Source organism: Chelonia mydas, chromosome 15 (assembly GCF_015237465.2).
Source record: "Chelonia mydas isolate rCheMyd1 chromosome 15, rCheMyd1.pri.v2, whole genome shotgun sequence".
NCBI classification, from domain to species: Eukaryota; Metazoa; Chordata; order Testudines; family Cheloniidae; genus Chelonia; species Chelonia mydas.
This window is the reverse complement of record NC_057856.1, coordinates 10,534,123-10,552,659: the sequence shown is the minus strand read 5'-3', so window position 1 is coordinate 10,552,659 and position 18,537 is coordinate 10,534,123. Positions and strand designations below refer to the sequence as shown.

The window sequence follows — 18,537 nt, the reverse complement described above, 5'->3', positions numbered from 1 at the left end:
GCGGATTCTGTCTTTTTCTGTTAAAGTAAGGCCAATTTCTAGTGTTTGTTTTCAAATGGAGGTGGATGGGTCAGTAGTCTCAGCATCAGGCTCCCAGGGACCTGATGCCTTTCAATGCTGCAGGCAAATGGAGTTCCTTGCAGTTCACTGTGTGAACATGCATGGATATGCACTTACTCTGGCTGCACTCTGCTGGATGCCTGCATGCAGGGCTCAGTTTGCATTTGCCTGTGACTAAATAGATGTCCAACCATGAGTGCACATGCAGTTGTGTGCATGTCCCCTAGGGAAGAAGGATGGTCATGAAGCTCAAGTACAAAACTAGGACTAAGGACATCTGGCTTCTGTTCTTGACTTTGCTGCTGACTCATTGTGTGACCCTGGGCAAGTCCCTTAACGGCTGTATACCTCAGTTTCCCCATCTGTAAAATGGGGGGAATTCCTCCTAAAGTCCCATGACTGTAGTGAAGGTACATCCATTAATGTCTGGGAGGGGCTTAGACAATGATAACCATTATGGAGAGATGAGTGCCTATTAAAAAATTGGTCTCTAACAGCTTCTCTTCAAAGACATTAAAGACCCAGTATCACTTTTGTAAGGATATGGACTTGTCCCTAGAGTCCTTGGCCAAAATTTCTCCCCCCTCCACATTTCTCCAGTGGCTGTCACCCTCCTCCTGCCACTGTATTTCAGTGGTGAAGTGACTCTTGTATGTGTATAGTTTGGGGATGCATGAAGAAGGAGGATGCTGTACCCAGGGAATATGCATAATATCTGGCATTCTATATGGGTAATTAAAAAAAACAACTGGCTGTCACCTTTTTCATTAATATGAGCGTAAGCAGGGCAGATACAGCTAAAGAAATTAAAACCAGCCCAGCGTGACAAGGTAAAAGGTGCCCCTGATGCTGATGCCCTGGAGCATAAGGAATTCCAGGAGAGCCTGGGTTCCCTGACTATCACCTGGGTGAGCTGGGGTGGGTGGGGCGATAAAAGCTGCTGTTGTGGCAGCTGTCTGTGCGGATGGGGGTGTTCTCTTCTCTCCCGAGAGGCTCTGGTGTTGCTTTCCAAGTGTTCTCAGTAGTTTTGCTCTTGGGTTTGGATTTTCTTTGTGTTTAATAAAGCCAGCCTGGAGTAAAGGGACATGAACTATAGTTGAGGGCTTTATTTTCCCTCCCAGTTTCTGTATCTGCCCTGCTTGCGCTCAGTAACCCTGTCTCTGCCGGGCACCGATCAGTCTTTGCAGCAGTACTTCTGCAGCCCCCTTCCCCTTTCTGCTGGATGAAGATGATTCACCCTGCCCACTTCCTGCAGGAGGCAGCTAAGCATGGCAGGCGAAGGCATGGATTGTGGAGTTGCCTGTATCCCCAGCTTGCCATATCAATCTGTTCCCTTTTGCTTCCTCCTCCTGCAGGAATGTTTCACGCCGTTCATCAACGGCAGCTTCTTTGAGCATGATGGGCAGCCCTACTGTGAGGTGCATTATCACGAACGCCGCGGCTCGCTGTGTTCCGGCTGCCAGAAGCCCATCACGGGACGCTGCATCACTGCCATGGCCAAGAAATTTCACCCAGAACACTTTGTCTGTGCCTTCTGCCTCAAGCAGCTCAACAAAGGAACCTTCAAGGAACAGAATGACAAGCCCTACTGTCAGAACTGCTTCCTCAAACTCTTCTGCTAGACGCATCCTAGCTGGGAACGGGGCATCTTTCTGCCACTCACTAGGCAGCCAAGTCTCTCTGAGCATTACTGTGATTTAGAAACCTTACCAGGGCCGGGGGGGGAGGGAAAAGGGGAAGGGTGTGGGGTGCTAACTGCTGCTCCAGAGAGACAGTGGATCCAGGGAGACCAGATGGACCATTAAACTGGAAATGCCCATGCTGTGCTTCAGTGGGGAGATGCTGAGCCCCATCATTAAAGTGTTGCATGATCGTTGACAGCCGAGAGGAGCCTGAGGCTCTAGCGAGGAGACGCCTTTCTCAAGGAGAGGGCTGGATAAAGCCAGCCTTGAGTCAGCTCTCCCTGAGCCAACATGTGACACTTCCAAACAAAAGTGTCCTCGGCTTCGCTGGGGCATTGAAATGCTGTGTGACCCAAGCAGTAACTCCGCTGCTGCACAGCAAAGGCCATGCTGTGACCTCTGCATTGCCTGGGCTGTGCATGGTCGAGTCCTGGGGCACACAGGATTTACTACGATTACAGCAGCAGCCCCCGAAGCTGGAAAGACCCTGCAGTGGAGTCTTTCCAGTTCAGTAACACTGCAGGGAAGTGATGCCACTTATTTTTTGGAAAGGGGGAGTCGGGGGTTAGTCTGCTTTTCTAGTTTGTGATTCTCTCCCCCTCCTCAACGCGCTGGGGCGGGGGGGAGAAAACCCCCTCCCTACTTGAATGGAGTGTCCCATTTTGTGCAGGACATCCCCAACTCCCCAGGAGTGGTTAGGGCAAATGCTCCTAATTCTGCTGCTCCGGGGAGAGAGGAGGAGACTGGCACCAATTCATTTTAAAAGAAAATGCAGAGAAATTTGAGGGCCCAGCCCTCCCCTCTGAGTGAATGTAGCTTATGCTGTGTGTCTGGCCTGCATTTTACTAAGGAAAGGGCCTGAAAAGCCCCTCTAGGATTTTTTAAAAAGCAAGGAAAAAATAAAGCTACAGACTTCATATTCCTTGTTCATCTTCCTCTGTGCTCTTTGCTGAGCAGGCCTGCAGTCCCTCCTCTTTGATACTGTCCTGTTCCTTGCTCTTGATAAACATGTTCTACGGAGAATCTCTCGAGCAATAACCTTTTATATTGACTGTTACTGGTCTAACAAGTCCCTGAGATCTGGTGTGTGTGACACTTGGAGTTTTGCTATCGAACTGAATACTGTATGCTTTGATAAAAACTGTGGATTTCTACACTGACGTTTGAATTCCTAACTAATTTTCTTTTAATCCTCTTATACAGAAATTGGTTTTGACGTGATTTTAAGAAAGCTACTTTTATATCTCAAACTGTGCTGTTCTAAGCAGTGTACCAGTTGTGCTGGTTACTGTATCTGTAACCTCAATGCTTGGGTTTAACCAACTATTAACATGAAGTATTTTCTTTTTATTGGGGGTTGGGAGGGCTCTGGGTTTTGCAGGGGATGGGAATGTGACTTGTATTTTTTTTCTAGCACAAGCAGGTGAGCTGTGAATAGCTCTTTTAATTTTCACAGATCACCTGGGAAGTTTATTTTGTAACCTGTAAACTGCTGTATTTGACTTACCTGCCTTTCTCCCAAAGCCCGACTTTCAGGGTAATAAAGTGAGTCTTAATTCAGTGCCACGTGCTGCAAGATGGAGAACTCAAAGTCCACCCTCATAGTTTTATTCCTCTTCAGCCATCAGAAATTAGAGCAGAGGGTTAACTCGGGAAGGTGAGTCCTCCCCGTAGGTGGGAAGGATGGTCCTGGGGCTAAAGAAAAGGGCTGGGAGTCAGGAGACCTGGAATCTGTTCCTGATTCTGCCACAGACTTGCTGTGTAACCTTGGGCCAGTCACTTAACCACTCTGTGCCTCAGTTTCCCTATCTGCAAAATGGGGCAGTATTCCCGCCTTGTAGGATTTTGAGGTTTGGTTCATATTTGTCAAAGGCCTTCAGAAGGAGGGTGCTGTAGAAGGGCAAAGGATTGTGTGTTAGAAACAACCCTACAGTGTTCTACACTAATGGCCAAAGTGGTGCAGTGAGAAGAGGGTTTTAAAATATGACTCTAGAATATTATAGACCTTTGATTATTAAGGCGTGCAACATTAGGGTGGTTACAGTGTTCAACATGGAAAAGGCATAGGGAGTTCTGGGATTAACTGTGTAAGAAACAAACCCTCACTTTAACAGAGGGATCCTAGTTTACTATTTTAAATAACCTTGTCTCGATGCTTTAATACCCCACTTGAATAAGTGGAACTGTTTTTCACTGGTTTCCCATACAAATGAGCCTCAGGCTGTGGTTGTGAAAGCAGGGTTTTGTGGAACAAGTGGTAAAACAAAAAGCTACTCTAGCTGGGCTGAGCACAGCTTTTGGAAAGTTCACAAGGCAAGAAACTGTCTAAACTGTCACTTTGGATTTGAAATTAGTTTGATTTAAAATTGGGATTTCTGAGCTTCCTGCTGAAACTGACACTTGTTCTGACTCCGCTGGTTGGGAGAACGGTCCTGTGTCCAATGCACAGGACTGGGAGTGGCTCTGCCACTGCATTTCTGTGTGATACTGAGTGAGTTTATAACCTGTGCCTCCGTTTCCTTACCTGTAAAATGGGGATAATACTTAACCTACCTCACTGGGGTGTTGAGGCTTAATTCACTGATATTTCTGAAGGGCTTTGAGATCCTTGGAGGGAAGGTGCTGTAGAAGGGGAAAATCTTGTTACAGTATCCCACTGTCAGAGCAAAACAGTTTCATCCCCTTTTAATAATGGTTTAATAGTCTCCATGACCATTACTGCTTTAGCAAAATGTTGAGAGCTTTCCTGATAAATTGGGATTTAAACTGGTTTGGGGATAGATCCTATGCTCATTGTTGCCTCCAAATGTTACTTTCCCTCAAGATGGCTGCTGCCAGTAGGAGGGCCAGAAATACCCATTTCACATTTCCTAATTTCAAGTACAGTTTAGACTTGAACATTTGAGATGCTGTACAGAGCAAACTGGGGAAAGGGATGTGTTAAGATTGCCCTGGGTGATTTGCAAGCATACTTCACAGATACTGATGGTGCTAAAGTGCAGACCAGCAAGTTGTACTAGCACTGTTGCAGGTACTAGGACATGTTCTAAGGAGTGGTTAGGAGAGGGTTTAGGAGGGGTTAGGCAAGAATGTGCCTTTGGAAGGCTGAGACGGGTTATTCAGGCTTAAACTGGACACAGGAGGCAGGTGTGTACAGTACACAACCTCTGAGGAGCTAAAGGACTGTGCATGCAGAGGCCTTGCAGCTGCCCGTTCAGAGGCAAGTTAAGCTCTAGATACACCTGTTTCTTTGACAGGTTTTGTGCTAGGGTTACTGTAGTGCTGTCTTTCAAGGCCTTAGTGCTCTGTTTACAATGATCTCCTAATCTGATGAACTCTTGCAGTGCAATCAAAGAGCTGTCAGACAAGGTGGGTCTCAATCAAATCACGCCCCGAATAGCTTGGGGGGATTTCCCTCTGGGTCGACAGTTATTTCATTTGTTTTCCCTTGTAAACTTCTAACTCTGCTTTTTCCATTTAAAATTCCTGTGATTATGCTAATAAAATTTTACCATTATTTTCACTTGACTTGGTTCCAGTCATTTCTAATCTTGTGGAAATGGTTCAAAGCATCTGTCATCTATCGCTCCTCTTGCCTTCCATGATGGAGAAACCAAAGGCCACACTGGCAAGAGCTGAGGAGGGTGACGTTTATTAGTACGATTTCTGCCTTAGCCTGGACAGGGCCAAAGTGCACATCTAGCATGGACAGGGCAGAGATGTAAAACTGAAGGTGCTAAAACAGAAACTGTCACTTGTGCAATAAGCAGATGTGAATCCTGACACACTCACTTCATCGTTCTCAGCCCCCTGCCTCAGCACAATACGCTGGTGTTGCCACACCCTAGTGCAATGCAATAACTGCCCGGACACTGGGTCATGAAGAGTGCTAATACCCTCAGGTTGTTCTCAACCTTTGCATGGTGACAGCAGTTGGAAATCACAACCTACATTTAACCCCCCTGGACTGCATAGTAACCTTCCTGATGCACCTCTGTGCGAAGCACTTGAAATCATGCCACTGATTATTCCACCTAACACTACAGATGTATAGGCTGTTTGCAGTAATAACAATTAAAAAAAACCCACATGCCTGAACAGAAAATGTCATCCCTGCCCTAAAGAGCTCACAGTCTAAAGGGACTTATACAGGCCAATGCCACTAGCACAAGAAAAAGACAATAGAGTTTGGCTCTGGGACTTTGATCTTCACAAGGAATGATCACCAAGAAGCAAATGAAAACAAGGCTTTGGGCATGAACCTGGTCCTGTGTACAATAATGCAGTAAAAGGTCAATAGAAAACTGCTGTTAATCAAGAAAAAAATCTGTACCCTTCATGAAGACTGGAGTTAACTCCCAGTTTGCATGTGGAGGAACTGGTCTGATTTCCGATTTCTGAGCAGAGGGCATGTGAAGAAAATGAAGTGGCCTTTATAGATCTGAGTCCTAAACTGATTTATTAAAAGCCTCCAGATCCCGCACCACAGCATACCAGCAGCGTCTGGATGGCAGGCGGCAGTACAACAGCAGGAAATTCTAATTAAAATTCTCTCAAGCTGGTTAATCCTAAACCCTTGTGTGCTGTGCGCATGTATGTATGAAATCCAAAAGTTGACAGGAATGCAGTGTTAAGGCCCACGACTTAGAACTTCAATTCACAATTTAAGAAGTTAAGGATTCTCCTAGCACTATTAACTGGGTCCTGTTATGAGCACAAAATATTTTCCGGATTTTTTTTTCCTGCTTAAACATGTAGCTGACTGTAATTGCTGTTTTGGTTTAGCACGTACACAGGGCCACAAACCACCCACCTCGTTCCTTTTTGCCTGGCTCGGAGTAACAAAATATGTTCCTTTTAAAAAAAAATCTACTTTGGGGAAAAGACTAAAATGTCACCTTCCCCGGTTCTTGCTTTCACGCCTGCCGTTTCCTCCTGCCCCCAATAACGCAGTGGGATGGTGAGAGCTGGAGAGAGGATTTGACGGTTATTTCATAGCGATGGTTGCAAACTCCCTCATGCTAAGAGTCTCAGCAACAGCCTCTTTGGACAGAAATCATGAGCATTGTTCAGCCTCCACATTCCATTTAGTTCTCTGCCTCCCTGCTTAGGCTGGGCTAGTCCATTATGCCAGCTGGAATATGGTGACCAGTGATGTTGACAGCTGGGGACTAGGAACTTGATTCAGACCTACCAACTCATTCCGCTGGCCCCAAGCCAACAAGCAGATGGCAGACTTTCAGTGGTTAATGACCATTCTAAGTAGTTTTCGCTAACGCTTTCTCCTTTCTTGACTTGCTGCACCCCAGTTTCCAGCATAATTCTCCCTTCCCATTAACACAGGACCAAGGAGTGCAGCGCCCTGCCTAGGTGGTGGTGGTGTCATTGACTACCATGCTGACTATTTACCGAATTCCCCAAGCTAGAGAACCAGAACTTGTGCCTCCCTCTCTGCTGCTGGCTGAGTGGCGTGGATCCATCAGCCATTGAGGTTAGGTGGGTCTTCCAGAGAGGAGAGAGGCTACTAGTTGTCTCTCCTGCTATTTGTGCTGAAGGCTGGGGCTACTAGCTAATGGGGCTGGGAGTGATCTGACCTCCATGTTCTGCCAGAACCTGGCCATCTGCCTTGAGCTAGTTTACATATGTGACGCTCTGTACCTTGGGGGAACACCCTACACCCCCACCATGTTCATCTTTATAAAATGATCGTGTGGTATCCAATGCAAAGTTTATGTTGGGTGTCTTCGGAAGGCTCATGATGCACTGAGCATGGTTGTTATAGTGATGTGATAGTAATTGTTACAGTAATGTTATAGTAAGGTTACAGGTTATAATTTCATGTGTATAGTTTGAGGCTGAAAATGTGTCCTCCTGGCTTAAAGGAAGCCCAGGCAAAAACTCTCCAAGAACAGAGAGGCAGTTCACACCTTGTCAGGGCATGGATGGGACAAACCCAGCCCAGCCTCACAGGAACAATGGACACTGGCTTAGGCAGCAACAAAAGAATCTGTTACGCCCTCGAGGGAGTCACCCCCTTCCTTTGGGCAGTTTGGGACTGCGATGAGGTAATGCTCACCTGACTCTGAAGGGGGGTGGGGCAAAGCCCAGAGGGAAGAAAGGACTTGATAAAAGGGAGAGACATTTTGCCATGCTCTCTCCCTTCCACCTACATCTACAGACACCACCAAGCGACTGAAATGCTGATCAAAGGGGAGAGCCTGGCTGAAGGGCAACCAACCAGCCTGTGGTGAGAAGCATCTAAGTTTGTAAGGACATGGAAAATGTTAAGATCAGCTTAGAATGCATTTTGCTTTTATTTCATTTGACCAAATCTGACTTGTTATGCTTTGACTTATAATCACTAATAAATCTGTTTGTTTATCCTATCTGAAGCAGTGCGTTTGGTTTGAAGTGTATCAGAGGCTCCCCTTGGGATAACAAGCCTGGTACGTATCAATTTCTTTGTTAAATTGATGAACTTAGATAAGCTTGCAGCATCCAGTGGGCATAACTGGACACTGCAAGATGGAGGTTCCTAGGGTTGTGTCTGGGACCGGAGATGTTGGCTAGTGTCATTTGGTTGCAAGTAGCTGGGAGCAGCTTACGTGCCAGAGGCTGTGCGTGAACAGCCCACGAATGGGGGTTCTCACAGCAGAGCAGGGTAAGGCTGGCTCCCAGAGTGGCCTAGCAGATCACCCATCCGGATAACACCGGGGGGAACGTCACAACATAAAGAATCTGAACTGCTGCAAGGCATGTCCAATACAATAGGTATTGTAGGATAAGTCCAGGGGTGTTTCTTCTGGAATCCGAGTTGTGACTTTCTCTACATACTGCACACTAAACACACAAATGGAGTTCAATAAATAATGCCCCTACTGAGCACTGCCTTGACTGAGATTTCTAACGCGACGTCTGGCAAACATTCTGTCACCCCCATCTAATCCCAGTAACAACCGGCTCCAGGCACTTAGAGACACAACACGCACAGGTGCAGCATATACAAGATCAGCTTGAGGCTGAGGATTAAGAACAGGCCCCAGCCTCTGAATATTTTGCAGAAACACGTAGAGGATCTACAAGAACCAAATAACCTTGGACTTGGTGAGAATTTACTCTTCAGTCCCCCTGCGCTCTCCTGCGTGGGGCAGCTTGGTATTTACATGGAGACAAAACCTGATCGTGGAGGCAGCCACATTTGTATTTAATTTCCAGAGCCTCCCTGTTTTCGCCTTTCCCCGCAGGAGTTTGGCTGACACTCCAGCTTCGGAGAAGACTCACGGCTCCCTCTAGGGCCCATTGACAATACTTCAGAGGTGGGCACAGGCCTCAGAGAACGCTATGCAAGGCCTCTCTCCCTCTCTTTCCCTTGCAGTCACCAGCCCCCTCCCGGGTGGGTCTTAAGTGCCTAGTGATCTCCCTGGATTGAGCCCAGATGCCACACCAGAAGCTCGTGTTTGCCATGGATGAGCATTTTGTAACCAACCTTCTATGAATGGGACCAAACACATTTTTAAACCCAGATGGGCTGATCTATTGGACTGAGCTTCAGGCTTGAAAAATCCTGCAGGGACGATGAGTGGAATACCAAGCACTTCACTATGTGTCTTTAGCGTGCGCCATGAAGGAGGGAGATGCTACATCCCCTGTGCAGCTGTGAAAGACCCCTTGCTTTTTTTGTAAGATTAGAACCTTGTCCCTGTTTGTTTGGGCAAAAGGGTCTCTTCCTTCTGCAGGGCACTGGCTGTTACAGACGTGTCATGTCGCAAACAGTGAAACCCTTTGGTCGGAAATGGGCTTTAGGCCTTGTCTACATGAGAAAGTTGCACCAACTTTATCTTAAAAATTCTTTTTTTAAACCACAATCACCCTGTGTGGAGACTTGCTGGGATTTAAGACCATTTTATTTCCGTTGATCTTAAACCTCTTTCTCATCAATTTAAACTGAACTGCAACAGCCACTCCCACTTTTGCACAGGTTTGAAAATCACACCTTTAAATTGAGTCACTTTTCTGTTGTAGATGAGCCCTTAAACATACAATGGTGTTAATAAAGGGCTCCTCACAAAACCAGTCCTCCTGTCACCTCATGGACTCTTAGCCCAGCACTCTGGTGTTGGGGTGGCTGACCAGAATTTCCAGCTGCATAACTAGACCCCAAGCATGTGCTAAATGAAAACAGCACCCTAAACCCTCTACTCTCCTGCCTAAACTGCTCTCTGCTTGGCTGAATCACTTAACGAGCCAGAATGCAACAAACCAATATGAGTTCGGAGAGCAGCTGCTCCTCTATTGCACTGGCATCCATCTGACACTGGTTTTAATAGAAATAATTATAATTAAGTGCTGAGCCAGGATCAACTGCCCCCTTCCCCACTTTGCAAAAAAAAAAAAAAAAAAAAATTCTGCCTCTCGCCAGCCACTTCCTATAAATCATAAATGTCTGCTTTGCCTCAATGTGTATGTAGCAGCAGGAGACCCTTTGTCTGTGGGTGGAGTCTACTGCACTGACATTTTTTAAACACTGAGTTTCAGTGTAGGAATCTGGACTGCAGCGACTCAGAAATGACTAAAATTACCAGCCTGCCATGGAGCTAAGACCCATGGATTTGTGAGTTCTATTCCAGGCTCTGCCACTGACTAGCTGTTTGGCCTTGAACAAGTCAGTTCTCTCTCTGAGCCTCTGTTTCCCACTATAGAGCAAAAGCGTCTCAGAGCAGGGGCTGTGGTTCTGATGCTGCTCTCACAAGGTTTATGTCGGTGTAACCCCATTGTTGTCAGTGGAGTCCCTCCTCATTTACACTGGTGTCACAGAAATCAGAATCTGGCTCCAGCTCTTCAGAAAGAGAAAATACACTGTATACAAGGACGGCACAATATACAACTAGTAATAAAATGGGGATAATACCTTTCAGGCATGTTGTGTGAGATAATTAGGACCTAAGGCACTTTGAAAATTTAAAGCATTTACAGTTGTACTGAGCCTTATTATTGGAAGAATAGCCCCCTGGTCTTAGATAGAGTAGTCTGAGCCAGCAAATAGTTTTTCCTAGACAAAAAAACCTGCACCAACTATTTGAAAAGCAAATTTCCACTCGGAGGGACCCTTCCACCCATGTCCCATTCGTTTCTCACCAGCTTCTTTCCTGCCTGTGTAACAAATTACCCATTTGTCTCCACAAAAGCAATGCTCCCTCCCCTAGCTGTAGCTTCTCCTTGAGCTATAAGTGGAATCATAAAGCCTCCCTTGGTAAAAGACACTGAGGCCACAGTGACATCAGCAGAAAACAGTGCCATTTGGTGCTGTTAGTGTAGACTCTGGGGAGTGAGGGGGGAAACGTCTTATTCCAGCTTAGTTATCTGTGATGGTGGCTGGGAAAATAAACTGTGTGCACATGAGAAAGTGAGTATTGTGTGTGCCAGGGAAATTGCTAGGCCCCTTGACCGGATCTGGTTCCTTGCAGACTCACTGAGTAGAGGATCCTCAAAGGTCACAGAGCTGTTGTCATGGTTCCTACAGTCTCGCCAACCTCAAAACTCACCAAGAGTTCAACAATCATGCCAATATCCCAAATTGGGGTTAATACATTTAGCAGTACAATTTAAATATCAGTATTCAAATATTCAGATACATCACTCACAGGAAGTTATACTAGGGGCAACTTGCAGAGAATAAATACAGTGTCCCTCAGTAACTGGGAATTTAAAGTAGGTTGTCTGTGAGTAAATAAGATCCACTAGAGAAGAATTTCAGCTGCTTTCCCTTCTTTGTGTCTCATTGGCACTGTAGCTCATTTCTCCTGGTATTTCATCAGGCGGTCAAGGGACATTTATTTAGAACATATCACCAGACATTGGCAATACCAGGAGAAATGAGCTACAGTTTCAGTGAGAAGCCAAGACAGGTAAGTAGCCAAAATACTTCTTTAATGAACTGTATTTATTCAGGGACTAAATTCTTGATTACTAAGAGACAATTTACACTTATTACATTTACTTTCCACAAGCTACTCCAAGTATAACTTTTCATAAGACCAGAAGAATGGCCATACTGGGTCAGACCAAGGTCCATCTAGCTGTTTGGTTTTATGCAAGTAGAAAGTTGGCAACCCGAGGGTGGGGCTACTCAGGGAGAACAAGGCTTTAAAAAGCCCGCTCCTCAGTGACCAGAGGAGCTAGGGAACAGGAACAGCTAATGTGAGTTTTGCCAGTGAGTTCTCCACATGGAGGAGGAGCCTGGGGTGAGCTTGTTGTCTGTGGCTGGTGTGTGTTTGTGGTGTGTTTGTGGTGTGCTTGCTGCTTGATTGAAGTATATAGGGTGGTCTGTTCGTTTGAGGGACCTTGTGCTGAGGCATGGATGAATCAACCCCTAACCAGGGGGTGGGGCTCCTCAGGAAGAACAGGGCTTTAAAAAGCCTGCTCCTAAGCAACCAGAGGAGCTAGAGAACTGGAGCCATAACCTGAGTTCTGTGAGGGGGTTCTCCAGGTGAAGGAGGAACAACTACATGACCCCTGGGGTGAGTTTGTCTGTAGTGTGTGTTTGTGGTGCAATATAAGGATACCTAAGGCTGATGTGAAGCAGCGTCTATGGGACAAAGATGTAAAGTCTGTGGTTGAGATGGCTTTTTTTAGCGGATGCCTTCAAACAGAATCAGGCGCTTATTGAAGGCAGGCCAGAAAAAGAGGGGTTTAAAGCTGGTGGGAGGGGAGGATCCCATTTTGTCCCTGGGAAGAGAGAAGGGAGCCTAAACATTCTCTGACCTAAAAACATTCCTCTACTGGTAACTCCTATCCCAAATCTCCTGTAAAAGCAGAAGAGCCCAGAAGGTTTGATCAGTGTAATTCCACTGATCGCTGGAGGAATAAATGCCCTGTGCTAGGAGGAAGCAAGCAAACAACAGTTCATTAGTTCTGCTGTCCTCAACACAGAGACCCCCCCGAGCAATTGAAACCGATCATATTGGTTCTGTGAGCCACTGCAGAACCAGATATGGAGCATGTTAAGGCTGTCCAAATTGATGGCAGGTAATACTTGGGGCAGAGGGATACAGGGGCCCAGATCTCTCTGGTTAAGCAGTGTGGGGTCCCAAAGGCCAGTATGTTGCCTGGCCCAAATGGCAGAGATTCTGGGGGTGCACAAAAGCGGATTCCTCATACCACTAGCTAAACTCCATGTGGTTTGGAAGGTGTTTTGACTGGGCGGGTAATGGAACACCTCCTATTCGGCCTGCTCCTGGATAATGATTTTTTCTGCCTACTTCAGGTTAAAGCGTTTGCCTGCAGCAGGAGGGAATTTTATGCTGGGACCCCCCCAAGGGGAAGGGGAAGGTCTCAGGAACTTCTGAGAGAATGGGAGAGCGTCTCCTTGCTTCTTCTGCAGCTGGGGGAAGCCATATGCTTCCAGGTGGGAGGGTGGTTGTGACCAACTCCTACACTGCAACTGGAGGCAACACCACATCAGGAAGGGATGGGGGTGTAATGCCTGCCAGGGAGACAACTGTCCAGGTTGCAGCTGAACCAGAGAGAAACCGGCTCTAGGGAGCAGAGAGATGTGTCCCAGAGAAATAGCAGGGAATCTCAGAAACCACTGAGGTGGGTGAGGATTTCTGTAACACAGGGAAGCAGGGTGCTTCCGAGTATGGGAGGCGCAGAGACTAGCTCCTTTCCAGCAGAAGGCCACATGCCCTCAGGCACAGGGGCAGGAGAGGTGTCCTCGGTCATTAAGGAAACTGTCCCAGTTGTTAGCTGGCAGAGTTCTGCAGCTGAAGGAGGGGGCCCAGAGGAGGAAACTGGGGAAGGAATAGTGGGGGTACAGGAGTGTCTCCTCCCTAGTCACTTGGGGCAGGATGCTTAGGACACTAGGAGGATGGCTGGGTCAGCATCCCTGCACCCAGGCACTCAGCCTGTGACCCAGGTTTTGAGAAGGACCTGTGTAACTGAAAATGGACTATTTATTCCTACCCTTTGTTTCCTATCTTTTACTGGAGCGCCTGGGAATGCTTTCATGATCTAGCCATCCTTAACTTAATTTAAGATTACAAAAGGCTTGTAATTAATCACCCTGCCTCTGTTTACAAACAAACTCCCTGCCCAAAGGGCAGAAGTTGTTCGCAGCGCAGAACTGATCACATTCTACACTGAAGCTCTGGCTCCTGGGTGCTGAGCACCCGCAGAGTCAGCACCTATGGTCCGTAGCTTGTCCGTTGTGTGCTTGCTCCTTGACGGAAGTATATAGTGTGGTCTGTTGCTTTGAGGGACCCTGTGCTGAGCCTAGAGGCCTGCTAGGCAAGTTGAGAGCTTCTTAAGGAGGCGTTGATGGCCAAGCCCTTTGGTGGGTGCTAACTCTTAATCGGTGTGTGGGGCTCCTCAGGGAGAACAAGGTTTTTAAAAGCCTGCTCCTAAGGGACCGGGGAACTAGGGAACAGGAAAGTTTTGAGGGAGATTAGAGGGGAGTGGGCGGGGGGGGGGGGGGGAAGAGGAGAAGATAAGTTTAAAGAATGTTAATGAAGTTTAAGTAAATAAAACCCCCCTGATAAAAACAAAAACAAGAAGAAAGGAAAGAGCTGCAGGAGTAAAAAGAGAATGCAGGCAGAAGTCCAGCAACAGAGTGGGGGCTATCCAGTTTATTGCACTGAACGTAGGATGTATGATTACCTGGCCTACAGGCTGGCGGCAGACTGCTACAACATGGCAAACCATGCAGTAAGTTGTTGGACCATCTCTTCCTGGCTGTAGCTCTGAGGGAGTTGAGTGGGATGGGGGATTGAAGGATTCTATGACTTTGACCGCCTTGTAGACAGGCTCACTAAAGACCTGTCTGCAGAAATTCCATCGGGAAAGAATGGAAATCAGGGAAACACAGCGAATTCTCACAGAGCCCCTGCGTCTAGATGGAACTACAACCAGGAAGCCGGGAGAAGAAACACCTGAGTCACCGCTATGATCGGACAGCAGATTCCAGGATTCAGAAGCAATAATGGTCAAACCGTCCTAAGGCTATGAGGGAGCTCCTCGGACGGGCCCTCATCCTACTGTGCCATCCCATCCGAGAGGCTCTTCTCATACTCCATGGCTGTGTTTGACCGTGTAGTCCCGAATGATACGCAGCGTTCAAGATGCTTTTCGCCCCTGCCCCAGCTCAGCCATGAAGAGGTGCTGGAAGAAGTTGACTTTACAGCACAGGAAATAGTGACAGACGCATGAAGACACACAGTAGAGCCCCAGGAAAGGAGAGCATTTGGTACGACAACTCCTGAAAAATACAGATCGTGGTTTCCTGGTGCTAACTGCTGTGGCAAAGGTACCTCTCAACAAGGCAAACAGCTCCATAAGGCAGCTGGCGAAGAAGAGGCTGCAACTCCCCTGGAGGGCTAGTAACGAGCACAGGTAGGGAGGCACCAACATCCCTCGAAGGGGTGATCTGTCTGACGCTGCGGCGATCGCTTGCGCGTTCCATCTTTCGATGTGCCTGGATGCTACGGTGAGGAACCTTGTGGCGAGCGCTGTGCGTGACATCATCGGGAAGCGAATCGCCGTGGCCCCTTCCAGCCAAGAGGTCGCCCTGGAAGCCGTATTTGGAAGAGACGGTGGAGTCTTTGCTCCACTTTGGACTCATGCCTGCAATGCAACACAACAGCTGGAAAAGCGTATCGGCAGCTACTTGATGTGGTGTGAGGAACGTCGGGAGCTGGGAGTCCTGCTGCCACGGGTCAAGAACACCGAGCGCACCATCATCGCTCCGAGAGCGAGAACTATGCTGGAGAGGACCCTGGAGGATGCCATCCATGGGTAGTACATGGAAAACCGGAGATGGAAGAAGACGCTTTTCATCCAAGCAGAGTCGTAATTTGGGGGAACCAAGTTGATTTTATTTGGAATAGTCTACGTGGGGGCATGGTGCTGGAACAGGTACTATGCTTATAGCTACGCTGCCGGTCAGAGGAGCCCGGCGACTGCACGCCCTGTGGGTCCCCACAGCCGGCTCTGCTCAGCCTGCAGAGCAGACTTCACTTTCCCCTCTCTAGGGTCGGCTGTGGAGCGATGGCGCCACCTGCTGGTTCGGATTTCAAAGCTTGGTAGAAAAATAAACAACTGCAAGGGCGGGGGAAGCAACTCTCTCACTGAGTGCCTGACAGGGGTAAATCGATCCCCGCAAAAAGAGAGTTGAATGGAAGAGTAACGAGGAGCACTTCACAGTGGGAAAGCCTGCCACAAGCACTAGATCATGTACGCTCATCACAGAGCTCCTGTGGATGAGCTTAATCTTCACGCTGCAGGCTCCCAGCCCCGTTAAGTGGCCTGTCCCAAGCCACAGCCTAAGAACGAGACGGTAAGTATCATGAGTTAGAATTTTTATAGTAGGTTTGGAAAAAAAAAAAATCAGGACGGGGACCTCTGGGTGCAGCAGGACACCCAGTGCCTTCACGTGGTCTCACAAATCAAGATCCATGGAACATACGCTGGGTGAGGAGAAGAATACAACCAAGTCTAATTAATTCACACAGTTGTTTAATCCAGGTTCTAAAAAGTAAGTATCACTTCATCAGATGCATGGAGTGAAAAATACAGGAGGCAGGTATAAATATACAGCACATGAAAAGATGGGAGTTGCCTTATCAAGTGTGGGTGGGCGGGCGGGGGAGGGGAGGGTAAGTGCTAACGAGGCCAATTCAATCAGGGGTGGATGTGGCCCATTCCCAACAGTTGACAAGAAGGAGTGAGTATCAACAGAGGGAAAATTACATTTTGGAGTGAGCCAGCCACTCCTAGTCTTTATTCAGGCCTAATGTGAAGGTGTCAAGTTTGCAAATTAATTCCAGTTCTGCAGTTTCTCGTTGAAGTCTGTTTTGAAGTTTTTGTTTTTGAAGAATGGCCGCTTTTAAGTCTGTTAGTTGAGTGTCCAGGGAGATTGAAGTGCTCTCCTACTGGTTTATGAGTGTTACAATTCTTGACGTCCGATTTGTGTCCATTTATTCTTTTGCGTAGAGACAGTCCGGTTTGGCCTATGTCCATGGGAGAGGGGCACTGAAATCAAGTTCACGCAAGTTAATAAGGAAGGTAGGATACATCTGGGGTCAGGCTTACGGCACGTATCGGTTACAAGGCTCACGAGATACATACATAGTATGTAACCAGCATAGACCCAGATTGGGGTGTGGGAGTTCTTAAAGCATCAGTGATATGCCACCCATAGAATATCATGAGAATCCAAGTCAGTATTGGGTGTACCAAATTCAACTAATTCTATTTTTTAACCACGATAGTCTCCCCAAGGGGAGGTGCACCGTTCCTGGAGGTACTGCAATACCAGGTCGATGCGTGGAGTGGATGGAGCAAGCTCCTATTCCATCTCCTTGTTCCAAAAATTTAATATATAGTCCATTTAATATATAGTCCTCAGATAGAGGACGTATCAGATATTAAACTGATAAGAACAGATTTAATAATTTTATTAAGATAAAGTTGAAATAAGAAACGGTACAGAGTTCAAGCATAGAAGTTTCTGGTTGTCAGGGGATAAGGTACAGATTATCAAGGGGTGCGAAATTCGATTTAGGAGCTGGTGGAGTAAGGATTACATAATAATCTGCCATCTCACCGACTGGGGGTAAAAGTTTAACCGGTCAGAGTACAGACATTGAGATATGGGGGTAAGTTATCCACATAACGGCTATGTTCAGGTGCAGAGTATAGTGAGTGGATACGATGGTGGGGATGGGTCTACCCTCATTTGGTGGGATTTAACGTTCAGTGGGTTTATGGTTCCAGTTCATAAGGTCCAGTGGGGAAAGCCTCTCAGTCCCTTTCCCACAGTGGGAATTTTTCGAATACAGACTAACACGGCTGCTACTCTGAAACCAGTGATATTATAGTAATTGTTACAGTATGGTTATAATTTCATGTATATAGTTATGAGGCTGAAAATGTATCCTCCTTGCTTAAAGCAAGCCCATGCAAAAGCTCTCCAAGAACAGAGAGGCAGTTCACACCTCGTCAGGGCATGGATGGGGCCTGCTATGCAAGTGGAGAGCTGCATAAGGAAGCTTTCATCCCTAAGCCCTCTACCGCCCATCAACCCCTTACCAGGGGGTGGCGCTATTCAGGGAGAACAAGGCTTTAAAAAGCCCTCTCCTAAGGGAGGAGAGAAGTTAGAGAACAGGAGCAGCTAATGTGAGTTTTGCAAGGCAGGTAACCAGATGAAGGAGGAGCAGGTCCATGACCCTTGGGGTGAGTTTCTTCTCTGTGGTGTGTGTGTGTGTGTGTGTGTGTGTGGTGTAGTGTGGTTGCTGCTTCAATGAAGGATATAGTGTGGTCTCTTCGTTTGAGGGAACTTGTGCTGAGCCTAGCGGCCTGTTAGGAAAGTTGAGACCTTCTTAAGGAGGCTGTGATGGCCAAGCCCTTGAGCATCCATCAACCCTTAGCAGGGTTTGGGGCTCCTCAGGGAGAACGAGTCTTTAAAAAGCCTGCTCCTAAGGGATGAGAGACGCTTGGGAACAGGAAACTTTTAGCCCATGGGGTGAGTTTGTGGTCTGTGTGTGTGTGTGTGTGTGTGTGTGTGGTGTGCTTGGTTTGTTTGAGGGAGCCTGCGCTGAGCCTAGCGGACTGCAATGCAAGGCTGAGAGCATGTTCTCGAGACTTTCATCCCCCCATCCCTGTAGGACCTGCCAACCTTTCATTCAGGGCTGGGGCTAATCGTGGAGAACGAGTCTCTAAGAAGCCTGCTCCTAAGCGATCAGAGGAGCTAGGGAACAGGAGAGGGAGTTCTCCAGGTGAAGGAGGAGTGACTACGTGACCC

The 18,537-nt window shown here is 47.3% G+C and overlaps 1 protein-coding gene and 1 non-coding gene across 5 annotated transcripts in view; one reads left to right on the top strand and one right to left on the bottom strand.

The window, feature by feature from the left end:
* Window positions 1-5,265, top strand: part of PXN (paxillin) — a 64,400-nt gene extending 59,135 nt beyond the window's left edge. For all 4 annotated transcript variants that reach the window (XM_037878658.2, XM_043529381.1, XM_043529382.1 and 1 more), the window contains exon 11: window positions 1,416-5,265. In XM_037878658.2, coding sequence (XP_037734586.1) covers window positions 1,416-1,682 — 267 coding nt within the window. In that variant the 3' untranslated portion in view covers window positions 1,683-5,265. The remainder of the gene's footprint in view (window positions 1-1,415) is intronic.
* An 11,750-nt stretch (window positions 5,266-17,015) lies between these two features.
* Window positions 17,016-17,202, bottom strand: LOC119563825. Its single transcript, XR_005222437.1, has one exon. It is a non-coding gene; the product is annotated as a U2 spliceosomal RNA (small nuclear RNA).
* Between the last annotated feature and the right edge of the window lie 1,335 nt (window positions 17,203-18,537).